Source organism: Suillus subaureus (assembly GCF_016647635.1).
Source record: "Suillus subaureus strain MN1 chromosome Unknown BJ212scaffold_11, whole genome shotgun sequence".
Classification (NCBI taxonomy): domain Eukaryota; kingdom Fungi; phylum Basidiomycota; class Agaricomycetes; order Boletales; family Suillaceae; genus Suillus; species Suillus subaureus.
Genome location: NW_024538567.1, coordinates 566,329 through 580,117, shown reverse-complemented (window position 1 = coordinate 580,117; position 13,789 = coordinate 566,329). Strand labels below are relative to the sequence as shown.

Below are 13,789 nucleotides of genomic sequence, written 5' to 3'. Positions count from 1 at the left end.
TCTTCCGGACCTCTGGACCTCCTGTCCCTTGTACCTCCGGGCATCCTGTCCTTTGTACCTCTGGACATCCTGTCCTTTGTACCTCTGGACATCCTGTCCTTTTTGTCCTCCATCATCCTGCCCTCCTGCCCTCCTGTCCTCCTGTCCTCCTGTCCTCCTGTCCTCTGGACCTTCGGACCTCCTATCCTTCCATCCTGTTTCCTGTAGAAGTATTACCTTGCAGTGGAAACTCTCCTGAACACTTCCTGCATTCCTCTGGAACTCTCCCATGCTCCTCCGGATGTTTCCCACACTCCCCCGGAAGTCCTCTAGCACTCCACCAGAGTAGCCAGCCTCCGGAAGTCCTCCAGACTTCATCAGACCATCATCAGACCTCATATGAAATGAAGGGCATATACTCAGGTAAGGGGCACAGCGTATGAGCTGAGGCCAAGCCCCTCTGAGTCAGTTTCTCTCTCCTTTGAGCAACATGGTTCTTAACAGACGCTGTGTCATGACATCAGTTGATCAACAGCAACTGCAACGATAAAGGATCAGCTTGGACTCCAGAACAGAAAAAGCAACAACTGGAAGGCCTCTCAGTGGTGGCCCAGTACTGCCACAATGAGGCTGATTGTTGACGGTCATTAATCCAAGTGTATTTCAATGAGCGTTTTGATTCCCACCTTTGCAATTGGACACTTACTTTCCTGGCACATGCCAGGAGCACTACCCCAATGTGAAGGTGCATCTCTCCAGTAAAATTTGGTCAACTCTCCCAGATTGATGCTCCATCTTTGAGAAAATGCATAGTAAGCAGTGCCTGTTTACTGAGAGCAAGTTGATTCACTGTGGTGTGTAGCTTCAGGACTGCTGATATGGGACATGCTCACTGAACATCAATATGATCAGTCTGTCCATAAAGCCATGTGAGGGGTGCCTGACAAGGTGTTAGTATCAGATGTTCTAGTGGTCTTATCATTGCATCTGGATCAGTAGCATCAACATATTCCAGTTTAAACTTTCAATGCACTTACAAACAGAACCTGTCCCACTTCTGCCTTGTGGGTTGGGTATTAGAGCGATATGTTGGTGCTTGGCTCCAGCAATGGTACACTGGTATGAGAAGATGTTTCTGTACTAACAGTAGTGTGGCACAATGGAACATGAAACACTGCACTCAGGCTTACAATGTGGCACCACTTGCAACTCCTCTTGACTGTGGAATCTGTATTGCCTTTATTATACTACCTGCTAATAACCAGGATATACATTGAAATATGCAATACCAATGTGATACTTGAAACAAACAACGATCAGACATTGAAAATCCCTTTGGCATAATGGCAAATTGAACCATAACCAAAATCCACCATAAGAGTGAGATGAAACAAGCCAGCATTGGTGTATTGAGCTATAGCTAAATGAATTTTGGGCAGACTGGGGACTGAGAGGGAACAATGTTATATCAAAGATACATGTAATGAAATGTTAGCAGGTTCTCACCATGCCACAAACCTGTATTTGAATTGCAAACATTCATGCATGCATGCTCCAGACCTGAAACTACTTTCTAATGAACTTCTTTGGCATCGCAATCTCTGTCATGCGTGTTGGCTTCCCTTTCAAGCCTTCCTTCTGCAATATCTCTGTCCTCATCAATCAACTATTGCAATACAATAATGTCATTAGTGCGGCTGAGCAAGATATAGGGAATACCTCTGCTATTGAAAGTCTGCCAATAGGAGAGTGACAGCAGAGTCTTACATTTCAGAAGTTGATCTACATACTGGAACACTTCTTCTGGCTTGAGACACTTAAAACTTGCAATCTCCAGATACTCTCAGTATCAAGGTTCAACTGTGGAGTTCAATTCATGTCTAAACCTGAGCAACCCCCAATTCATCACTCCTACCTCCCCTGGCTTAATGCACCCTTTCTCACCCAAATCAAATCACACTTTCCCATATTGAAACTCATCAACAAGTGCTTCATCCTCACCATCCAAATGTGAGAAGGTACACATTGTACAAACCTTTACCACCCTCCACTGATTTGTATCATTCTTGCAGGTTTCTATTACATTCAATCTATTCCTGTATCTCACACTTCCTCTGCCTTCAATGCCATGATGATGCTATCCTCACTTTTCAGTACATACAATATGCAGCACAGCATCTGATAAAACACCCTTGTCCCCTCACCAATTATGAGCTAGATCAAGATCACAAGTCCCTACTGACTACCCTCCTTTACCTCCCAGCACATTGCTAAGTCTGTCAGGCTGAACCAGCCAGCTTCCTCTCTCTTCATGATCACATGATCATGCATCAAGCCTGTTGCCCTCTGACTCTCCCAGTCAAACACCATGCAAGGCTACTAAGGTGCCAGAGAGGGAATTAAGGAAGAAGGAGAAGATGCACTTGGTTGTGAGTGGTGGCCCAATATCTCCTTCACATTCATCAATCCCATATCTCACATCAGTCATATCATTTGCATCACACTCTTCAATCCCAGTTGCATGCACTTGTGGGTATGCATGGAAGGAGATGGCAGAGCGGTGCCCACACCCTCTCGTCTGCATTCTCTATCATGCTCCCTGAATCAGGCTGAGGAGGAGATGGTAGCCAAGCCATTGGCTGTATGAGGTGCTGGTAATTGCACCTCATATGCTCCTGGTACTCTCAACCAGCAATTGAAATTGTTGATTCTCACTTCCGGCAGAGCAATTGTTTGGACCATCTGTATGCACCTTCTTTTTCTCTCTCATCGTACTCAATTGACACCTGTGCACCAGTGTGCAGAAATTGTGCAGCTAATACTAGACCATGGGAAACTTCAGTTACCAGACATCATTTCACAATTGTCAATTCAAAACCCAAAGAGTTGGGAGATTTCTTCTGATCTCTAACCATTGCTAATGGTGCACCAGGTTCAAGCCTATACTTGCAAACATTGTACAAGCTCATATCCAGCACATATCTTAAGCCTCTCACATCACTTACCTAGGGACAAATGTATCAAATACGAAGCAGAAGAGAAAGTTAAAATAGTGGGTTTCCCTACAGTGAAGGAGTTGCAAGAGGCTCAAGAGACTGGAGGCACAGCTGAAATGGGAGGAGGAAGCAGCAGAGAGCGCAGGCTTGGTGAGTTGCTGTGCACCTACCAGTCCCAATATCAGTGAGCAAACACAGAATCATAGAAGTGGAAGCCAAAAGATCTGATCAGTCATCAGTCATCCAAGGTGAGCAAACTCCGGTGATTATTGTTTTAGGTGGGTACTAAATGACTCAGAAAAGGCAACAGAAGAGGACATGGTTGATGTGAGTTCAACAATCAGTGTACTAGTCAGCTGTTTTAATTCAAATTTCCAGGATAATGTCTACTTTCAAGTAAATTTTGACAAATTCAATACCCATATTCTTAAGTCAATATCTACTTCCCATTCTTGGCTTCATACTGATGTTATTTGCCAGCTCATCAAGATGGCTGTAGGAGAGCATTTTAATCAATGTGCTGCTCTTATCATGCGAGCCACACTAAAGGTGAGTGAAGCCAGACAAAAGAGTGTCTGATGCAAGATCAGGTAAGATACACTAAATCATGTGTTCTTCATATGCTTATGGTGAAATAGATCCTACATCAACTGCTGCAATTGCCATGCTTATTTCCAATGATGATGACCTTTTGACAGGTCTTGTCTCATCAACCAAAAAAGCCTCTAGTGCTTCACTTGTCAAGGATTATCTTGGTCTAATGTCAACCATAGACAATCCAACGCCAGCTGGTAAAGCAGTGTCATTCATAAGTCTAGCTGACAACAAAGTACATGTTGAATTTGAAATACATAGTTAGCAAACACTTGCAAATGCACATGCTGGAGGCAGTGGCTCGGGAATGACATGGAGACGATGGCATGAGGATAGTGCATCTACTCCTCGATATCGGAAAAATGGATGAGAAGCAGGTGCTTTCCTTGTTGGTTTCATCTTAACATGTCTCTGATACTGAACAGATACAGTAAGCAACAAAACCGTTGCAATGTTTGCATGATTTTGATTGCTCTGGCCATATCATTGCAGGGATTGCAGCTATCAAAGTATAGATGAGAGCAATATTGTAGCCCTACATCCAGGCTACAATAGTCGTAATATATCAAAGGTGTGAAAACATCTCCTTAAAAGAATACATGCAATTTACCATAGGGTATGCATTGCAATGGTTTTGTTGCTAATATTTTTAAATAACAAAATCCTACCAATAGACACCAGTTATGTTATTTAGCATGTCTTACAATGTCATGTGTCATGTAAATGGACCAACATGATATAAACAAAGCCAAATGTTGAACTTTCTCAACACTTATCATCATGAAAGCCCTCTCTGCTGAACAAACCAACCAAATCCTTTTTCACCTTGATTTAAACCATTCTACAAGGGAGATCTCACATGCTACTGGTATACACCACAGTGCCATTAGCAGAATTCGCTCTAAACTTCATCCTGACCTTCTATACTTTGATAGCTGCAATCCCTGCAATGATATGGCCAGAGCAATCAAAATCATGCAAACATTGCAACAGTTTTGTTGCCTACTGTAGCACAGGTGGTCATGATGCCAAACAACGTTGTCTGGCCACTTCTTGCAGCACTGTCATCCGACTTTTTGATTTCAACTCAAGAGGTACCCAGAAGCACCAATCATAATCCCACATGGACATTTTATTTATGGTACTTGGTGTTTCTAATTTGTCAGGATCATTGTCGCAACCAGATACCCAGGCATGTTGATCTACCAAGAGCATATTCTGTGCTGTTGGGACACCTGTACAAGATGCTGTATAATATAGGTCTTCAGTTCAAGATTGCTTTCATTGATACACTAACTCACCTCTTACACCTCATTGGAAAGGTATTTCATATCCCCTGGTTGGTACTGATACATGCTAACATGACCTCAGGACAGCACAGGCTGAAGTCGATCATCCACAATGGGAAAAGGCGATCAAAAAGATCTATCCTCAGGCTAAGGAGATGATGAGTAAGCCCAGGTATTCACTCTTGGAAGTAAATACCCTGAAAGTAAGTGTGAGAAACACTGAATGATAAATCCCAGTGATGTAGACACTGGAAAAAAAACCCATTATTTTCAGTGTTCATGTCTGTCAGTGCTGTCAGTTCTTAAAACACTGAATATTTTTTTTGCATTACATTTCTCTATACCATATGTTCTGGTCAACATAACATAGTATATTCACTTCCTTTATATATGCCTTGATGAAATTATTCAATACAAGTGCTTGCTGCAGCTGTGCAGCTTGTTGGATAAATCTAATTTGTTTCTAATAACAATTCCTTATAAACAACATTTGACATCTTGGAATTGATGTTTGTTTTGTCTTCCAGCAATAGGATGTGTGAGTCATCTCATTGACAGATCTGTGAAAGGGCTGTGTAGAGTTGGCCATGTGTGAAGACATTGTAGTGAAGGTTGGGAACGGTCTTGTCAAGGGTAAGACCTTGGCAACCATTGAAAGTTGTTGCATATGCAAGATGGAGGGGAAATTGGAGACAATGAATGGTCCAAATTGCATGTGGGGGTGTGAATTTGAAGCAGATGCAAGGGATGCATTGAGTATCTCCAAGTTGACCTGTCCTGGTGTTGATGACTTGAACTTCAACATAGCAGCAGTGTAATTGTTGTACAATAAGACATGCATTCTTCACTAGTCCCTTCTGAATAGACATATTGTGCATGAGTGAGCAAATACAATTGTGCTTGAGATGAAGTTCATGTTTTGGAATTCCATTCTGTGAGAGAATTGCAAGAAAGTCAGGTGTGGCCTCAGGGTGATCTGCTATGAGCTGACCATCTTCTTTTACAGTGTCAGTGCTGTAGTAAACCACTGTGATACATTGACTGGTAAAGCAGATTCAATTTGTAGACAGAATGGGAGAAGGTGAAAAACTGACCTTCTTTGCCAGGCAAAATATCAAGTATCTTCACATTGAAGTCATCAATGTAAGAGTTTTTTGGGCTAAGAAGTGCATGCTGTAAGCAGATGGGTGGCTCTGCAAGGACATAGCACAGGAAGAGAAAGGAAATTGCTTTATTGAGTGTGTTTATGTGAGATAAGATGTTGAGAGACATATGAGAGTGAGTGTGATCTTCACCTATACAGTCAACAAAGGTCATGTATTCGTAGTCTCTGGCTCCACAGATGGGACAATGCAATGTTCTGATATTGAACTTTGACCATAGCAGAGAAGACTTGACTGATGCAAGTAATGACAGTGTTATACCAGAACCTTTTACAACAGGTGCAACTTGGCAGAAGTCACCTAAACCAATGAAGATAATACCACCAAAAGGCTGTTGTTTCCCAGTGATGATTTGACAGATTTCATCGATGCTCTCTACAATGGTGTTAAGAACCATGCTCAAAGGAGAGAGAGACTGACTCAGAGGGGCTTGGCCTCAGCTCGTACGCTGTGCCCCTTACCCGAGTATGTGCCCTTCATTTCAGAGGAAGTCCAATGATGGTCTGATGAAGTCCAGAGGACTTCCAGAGGCTGGCTACTCTGGTGGAGAGTGTGGGAGGACTTCCAGAGGAGCGCAGGAAACGTCCGGAGGAGCGCGGGAGAGTTCCGGAGGGATGCAGGAAATGCTCAGGAGAGTTCCCACTGCAAGGTAATACTTCTACAGGAAAACAGGATGGACGGATAGGAGGTCTGGAGGTCCAGAGTCCAGAGGACAGGAGGTCTGGAGGTATGGAGGACGGAACGTCCGAAGGACAGGATACCAGGACATCCAGAGGTACAGAGGACAGGAGGTCTGGAGGTCCAGAAGGAATAGGGGCTACATCGGACTTCGTCCGATGTAGAAGCAAACAGAGGTAGACTACCCTAAGGTAGAGTTGGAGGGATGGGAAGTGGACCTAAGTCCGGAAAGAGGGTTAGTGCCGGAAAGGCAAGACTCCAGCCTAGGGAAGCAATCCCTAGACTTGGGACAGAGACATAGGGGACAAATCCGGAGGTCCGGAATTCCGGCCTAGGGAATCCTTCCCTAGGCCTTACAGAAAAGGACAAGACTCAGATGGACTGAAGTCCAGAAGATGATTGGGCAGATCTAAGGTGATATTCAGACTGAGGACTCTACTGTAGTTGTACAGGAGTTATATACTAGAGGCTATCTGAGAGGATCAGTAAGCAAAGGAGTAAGGCTATGTATGAGCATGTGGAAACACATTGGTAAGTAAGACGGAACATAACTAAATGAACTCGGAGATGAAACTAGTACAAGGATCAATCAGCAAGACAGAAAGAAAGATAACCGAGAACCGGAAAGGTGGAGATGCCTAAATGGGGATAGGCACAGGATCTCAGATAGAGGGTGGGAATAGGTCCGGAGATAGTAACAGTTAATATCCGGAGGTCCGGAGATCTGGGGCTCCGGAAGGCAGAGCGGAAACAGGACTGAGATATGTGAGGTGGTGGATGTAGTCCAGAATCCGAGAGGAGGTAAAGTCTGGATGTCTTGCTGGACGGAATGTGCATAGGGTGGACAGGATAGGGGATCCAGGAATGAGTTGGATATGGGGTCCGGAAACAGGTCCGGAAAGCGTGGGAATATGATGGGATCTATGTCTGGCATATGGGATATGACAAATGGCAACATTTGCCATGGGAAGCTCATCCCATGCAATGAGGGAAGCATTTTCGATGAGGTCTGCACAAATTGTACCAGGTTTGATCTTCAAGTGGAGGTCAACATTATCCTGATTACTGATATCAGTGTGATACTTGAAAGCTCAGCAGTATGTTAATAGAATTTGTGCATACCTCTATGACGGGAATACAAAATAATGAATGAGCTGTGCATCCTCATTTATATAAGGCAGCAGCTAATGCACTTCTCCCAACTATGAGAACAATGTTTCCTTTGCTTCTTAGTTGAGAACATAGTGCATCAACTAAAAAGGTCTTCCCATGGCCAGGTTTTCCTTCAATGAAGAAAGTGTTGTTGTGTACATGGGCACAAGAGTTTCTTGTGTGATGGAAAATGTTGCAAAAGATATTCTTCTGCTTGGAATTCATGGTGTTGTACATTTGCTGAGCTTGGTGTTCCAGTTCAGATTCACGACCACTGAAGGCTTCAAGTTCAGTGATGATTTCAGCACTTTGGTATTGAGGCTCCAGCAGACCAAAGTCTTTGAGTGAGTGGCATCCATCCTTGAGGTAGCTTGCAATTTGTTGCAATGCATGATCAGTGCTGATGTGTTCAGAGCTACTTTGACTGATGTAATCGAAAGTGAGATCACCACAGAAATGGTTCCATAAAGGTAGTGCAGGGTAGCCCTTGAGGATAATCTGTGCAAAGAGAAAGCAAAGTTGAGTAGGTAGCTGGTGATTGGCAACAGGTTCTTCAAGTGCAAAGTATCCTTCATTGATGTTATTGAAGAGGCCCACTGAAAGTGCAGCTTCATGGTAGGTGTGGTATAATGTTCCTTCAATTGTGTGCAGCAGCTGGAAAGATCTTGCAGGACAGTGCATCAAAAGACAGCAGAGGTAGAATAACTCTCCAGCACTTGGGGAGATAGTGCAGTGACAGGTGACTTTTTGACCTTGACAACATAAATGAACCTTGTTTTGTGTGGAGTGGTGGATAGGTTCTTTTAGATATTCATCTTCATCAAGAGGGTCACTGTGTTCCCATCTGTAGAGCATGTATAGTTGGAAGTAATTGAGGTATGAAATATTTTCAAATTGGGGGAGATTTGGATGGTGAAAATAGTGAATCAGAAGGGACATTGTTGACCCTTGATCTGAAGTACCTTGTACAAATTGTGGGATGTTTTCACCAGGGAGATGAACTGGGAGGCAGGTTACAGATGGATCCATTGAGGTGATCTTGAAACCTAGTATTCTCCACACAGCTTCAGGTGCAGAGAGATAGCATCCATCAACATAGTTGGAAACTTTGTCAATGGTATTATCATTGTCTTGCTGAACATGGAAGTACATGTGATCAGGGCCCTTGAACAGGTACTTGTAGAGATACATGAAGACAGCCATGGTAAAGACAATGTCGACATGAATATGGCAGTCAAGTTCATCAATGAGTTCAGGGATGTGTGAGACAATCCATTGGTCTTCTTCAGTAGTCTGTTTAAAGTGAACATGACCTTGTTCATTAACCCATGTTTCAGGTGTAATGGGATGAGGAAACCCATATATGCAACTATTGTTTTTTTGACAATGGCTGTTCTCACGGATGAGGTGGCCTCGATGGTGAGTCATGAACTGTTTAATCTTGTCACAAAGGCAAGGATTGTCTTTGGGGAGTTTAGCCTTGATGAAGACATTGATTTTGTCTCAAGGAAGTTCAGGTATGACCTAATGTGACAGAAAAAAGTCAATATCATTTGTTGAATTTGTTAAACATGTGTGATACACACTTTGATGATGATGTGAGCGTGTGAAAACCCACATTTCTGGAATTCAATGATTTTGATGATATACTTGACTTCTCTGAGATGTTTGTGGATAATGTCAAGTAAGCGTTGCAATTGCAATTTGAATGCTTGTGCAGTGACTACAGGAGCATCAGCTGCCATTTGATCTGGTCTGAGTTGTGCTCTGATTTCTGGCCAATCTGGATTGCAAGTCATTGTGATAAAATAAGAAGGACAATCGAAAGCACAGGCAAGTGCAAGGCTGTCTGCTATTTCTTCTGATGCCCAATGTCATGAACCAATGAAACTGGTAGGTAACTTGATATTTGGAATTCCAACCTATTGTCCTTCTGGTGCAGACAGTTGGGCATGACTGATGTGATTTCTGCAAATGTAGCCAAGGCATTCTTCTTCTATGTGCAAGTACATATCAACAATACATTCAGATGCAACACAACCGAAGTGTAGAAAATGATCTTCTGTGAGAAGTCAGGACTTGTACCACTGCTGTTGTGTGAAGTCAAATGGGCATGTGAGATGGTCAGGACATGATGGATCATCTGCTGTCAGGCCCCATCCTAAAGTTCCATGTGGGAAAAGGAGTGGGTACTGCAGAGGTTCATAGTGTTGTGAATAAATGGAAACAAATGTAGGTTCTTGATCAGAATTACACCATATGAGGATATTTTGAGGGCAGACAGAAGTTGAGTTAGCAGCATGCATAATTGCTGCAAAATCATTGTTTGAAGATGATTCAGAAAGTTCTAGTGCCATTGTTGCTGTATGTGGGATATGATGAAATTGTTGGAGATGGGCTACATATGGGTTATGTGCATGCAAGTCAGCACAGAGAGCTTGTGTCCACTTGATTGGAATATTGAAGGTGTTTGCATGTGAATCTCTCTCTGATTCATCATATAAAAACCAGTGGAATGAATGATCTTGTTCAGAAATATCGAAAATGTGGTGGTAAGTCCTGCCTGTGACAGCAACAGATGATATTCCACTTCAAAAATGAGCAAATCCTTTACTGGAACCAATGGCAGTAAATTTGAAGAGATTGTTAAGACAACAAGATGATGCAGAGATATTTTGTGAAAGAGTTGCAGAGTTAAGGATATCAGCAATGTTTTGGGGCAGAGGTGGTAGGTGTGGGACTATATATGTGCCATTGTTGCAGCAGAATGAATTGTTCTCACCTTTGAGAAGGTGGGCTTGACAATGCTCACATGTTCTATTCCAACATGGAGGTTGCCAGCAAGAGTGTTGTAGTGAAACATGAAATTGATCCCACCACTGACTTGTCTGTTGGTTAGAATGAGGTGCAGGCTAGAAGAAATTTAATTAACTGAAATGATGAAGGATTCTGGTAAGACTGACTGATAATTCATGGTGAGGATGTAGACAACCAGCAGTAGTTGAAGAGTGATTGTGTGCATCTTCACAGCTTCATTTTTGTGGTCATGGATCCTCATCTAATACAGCGCTTGTTCTTGCAGTGCATTTTTGTGCAGCCTCATGTTCATGAAAAGACAGGTCTAATTGATGTCTCCATGATCATTCTGCATCTTGTTCTTTGGTTAGAGGCATCAGAGTGGATGATTGAAAATGAAAGCACTGTTAAGGTCATCATATGATTATATGTTGTGGACTACGAATGTCTATGGATCATGATGCACTGGACAGCTAAGATTGGCAAGATATAATGTCATGAAGAATGAAATGGAAGCTTGGAGCATAGTGGCACACATAAATCATTATTGATTGACAGAGACATATTTAGTAAAATTACAGAGCCAAATTTGTATGTTGACTACTCGACTTTGCTGAGGGGGCTGGTAGGAGAGCCTTCAATAAATTCTTGTTTGACTTTAACTCCATCATTCTCTTTTGTAGCAGTGTTTTCAATAGCCTTTCGCTTGCCTTTACTCCTTGTGGTGTTAGCTGATTTTTGATACTTTGTGGGAAGTGGGTGATCTTCAGTATCAGACTGAGTATATTTATGTGCGTGCTTCAAAGGAGAAATCTGTGTATCTTCAGTAAGAGACTTTGATGGGGACTTATTCCCCCAATTCCAATTTGTGGTTTTCCCTTGGTTAAATCAGCAAATGAATTAATACATGAAGGCGAGGGAGATTACGAACCTTTTGCAGGAGACGGATTGAATGGAATTGGAGGTCAAAAACACAAGTTCTTTTACTTCTAAGACCAGTGGTAGGTGATAGCAGCATCTAAATACAACTTATCTCAATGCAGTTCCTCAAAGCCTTGAAGTTGTAGTGAAAAGGTAATATTAATATAAATCTAGCCATATCAGGCTAAGTGAATTGATGGCCACCCTGCTTATCAGCAAAACGTGTTTCCTTCCAAAGCCCCAAACACCTCAGCCTAAAACTTCAGCCACCTCTGCACCCCACATGTTACGAGTGGCAAGCTGTGGCAATAATGGTAAGCAATCCATGCCTTTCATCCATGCACCCATGTGATCTCTACCAGGACTTGCAGCTACCTGTTGAAGCTCTGAGTAGCACAGGCCAACCATGGCCTGGTCAAAGGGTGCAGATGCATGGCAGCCTGAGTCCCCTGTAGCTTTAGCAGCAGCTACTGCACACTCACCTGCTATCCCTGATCCCCTGTAGTCAGGCTCACACACTGCCCATCATGAGATTAGGTGTGTGGAAGTGACTTTTGCACAAAGGTCTGATTGATAGGTTATTCTCAAACACTGGGGAATATTTTCATCTGTCTTGCACACTGTCTTGTTCTTATCATAATTTATATCAAGCTACTAGGTCTCGGGCATTCATGCACCATCATTTGCTGTAGCCCCCCCACAATGCATGCCACTTATTCATTTCTGCCTTCTTGCTGTGAATCATTGGTGTACATTGACATCCAGGTTGGTCCATGTTCATACAAACACAGACCATGCCTAATGATGATTCTATCAGATTCATACCAGGCTTAGGTGTCATAGGCAAAGGAATAGCCAAGTTCCATGCATCATGAACAGTGTTAAAACCATCACTTGTTATTTGTCTTATGGGCAGTTATCAAGTCAGAGATCTAGTCAATACTTATGGAGCAGTTTCCTGCCAGTTTACCACTTTTCAGATCACAAGAGGACAGAGAAACTGCCATCCCTCAGGACAATCAAATTCTCAATATGGGCTCTAAGACAATAGCAATGATCAAAGAGCTAGTTGACACTCATGTCCAACTTGTGATCAGGAAGATGACAGTGATATAGAATATCAAGAGTTTAGTGATGAAGACTTGGTTGAAATCAAATGGACAGAAAGCTGCAGAGGGTGCTCTTCTAGCATGGACAATGTTGAAATGAGATATTAATGCACTAAATGCCAGAAGTGACAGGTGTAGAGCAGGTATGTTCATACTTCCTTGTGACATTGCCTCTTGCTGGTGATAAACCAGATCTTGGATGAAGAGGAGGTTATTGCAATATATGAGGTTGCCAAGCTTAAGCTTGAGCAATGGCTGATGCCTCTGACTGTTAAGGTTGTACTTAAGGGATAACTGGATCTGAAGGGCTTTGGCCTCAGCTTGTGCACTGTGCCCCTTACTCAAGTATTGCCCCTTATTTCAGGAAGGCAAGACTAATGCATCTGGAGGGTTGGATGAGTAGCATAGCAGATCTGGATGACTTCCGGATGAGGAATAAGTATTGTAAGACTAATCCAGATGAGTCCAGACTAGAAACTAGTGGTAATGGCTGTTGTAGACAGAGGCGGATGTAGATAGACTATAGGAATCAATCCTAAGTCCCGGAGGGTGACAAGAGTAGCAGTACTCAGGTCTGGAGGACAAAAATGAGCAGAACTAAGTTGATATTCCAACTGAGGTGCTACAGAGGGTTACAGGAGGTTATATACTATAGGTATCTAACAGAATGATCAATCAGCAGAGTCCAAGGCTATGTACGAAGCATATGGATAGTCTATTGGTAAGTAGAGATGGATCACAAATCATGAAACGGAAATGAAGCATAGGTAACAGATCAGGGAGCAGGACGGATATACAGATAGCTAAAATACTGGAGTTAGGGGATTACCAAAAGGAGATGAGCGCTGGTTGTGGATTCAGATGAATTGTGGACTGGACCAGATGAGTGGACAGATTGGATGATGAGATGTTGGAGGGAGATAAGATGTGGATTGGATCTCAGATGAGATAAGGATCAGATATGACACTGACAACGAATGAAAAGAATAAAGATTTTAATTGAGTCACTCTCCAAGTGGCATCAGATTAATGAGTTTACTTGTTCAGGATAATGCTGTATATGTCAGTATGAGCACTACCCAGGTGTCTGAGTAGGCTGGTTACACAATACA

General features: G+C 42.7%; 2 protein-coding genes across 2 annotated transcripts; one reads left to right on the top strand and one right to left on the bottom strand.

Moving 5' to 3' along the window:
• Positions 1 to 1,855: 1,855 nt before the first annotated feature.
• BJ212DRAFT_1298674 (uncharacterized protein) lies at positions 1,856 to 3,736 on the top strand (the record flags this gene model as incomplete). Its single annotated transcript, XM_041332732.1, has 10 exons — positions 1,856 to 1,989; positions 2,315 to 2,408; positions 2,588 to 2,620; positions 2,777 to 2,844; positions 2,989 to 3,125; positions 3,161 to 3,223; positions 3,274 to 3,302; positions 3,354 to 3,371; positions 3,456 to 3,524; positions 3,674 to 3,736. 10 exons carry the CDS (start codon positions 1,856 to 1,858, stop codon positions 3,734 to 3,736), a joined length of 708 nt encoding a protein of 235 aa, XP_041194473.1.
• A 4,212-nt stretch (positions 3,737 to 7,948) lies between these two features.
• BJ212DRAFT_1298673 (uncharacterized protein) lies at positions 7,949 to 9,054 on the bottom strand (the record flags this gene model as incomplete). The annotated part of the gene is made up of 4 exons (XM_041332731.1): positions 7,949 to 7,982; positions 8,087 to 8,505; positions 8,623 to 8,695; positions 8,798 to 9,054. 4 exons carry the CDS (start codon positions 9,052 to 9,054, stop codon positions 7,949 to 7,951), a joined length of 783 nt encoding a protein of 260 aa, XP_041194472.1.
• Positions 9,055 to 13,789: the final 4,735 nt, after the last annotated feature.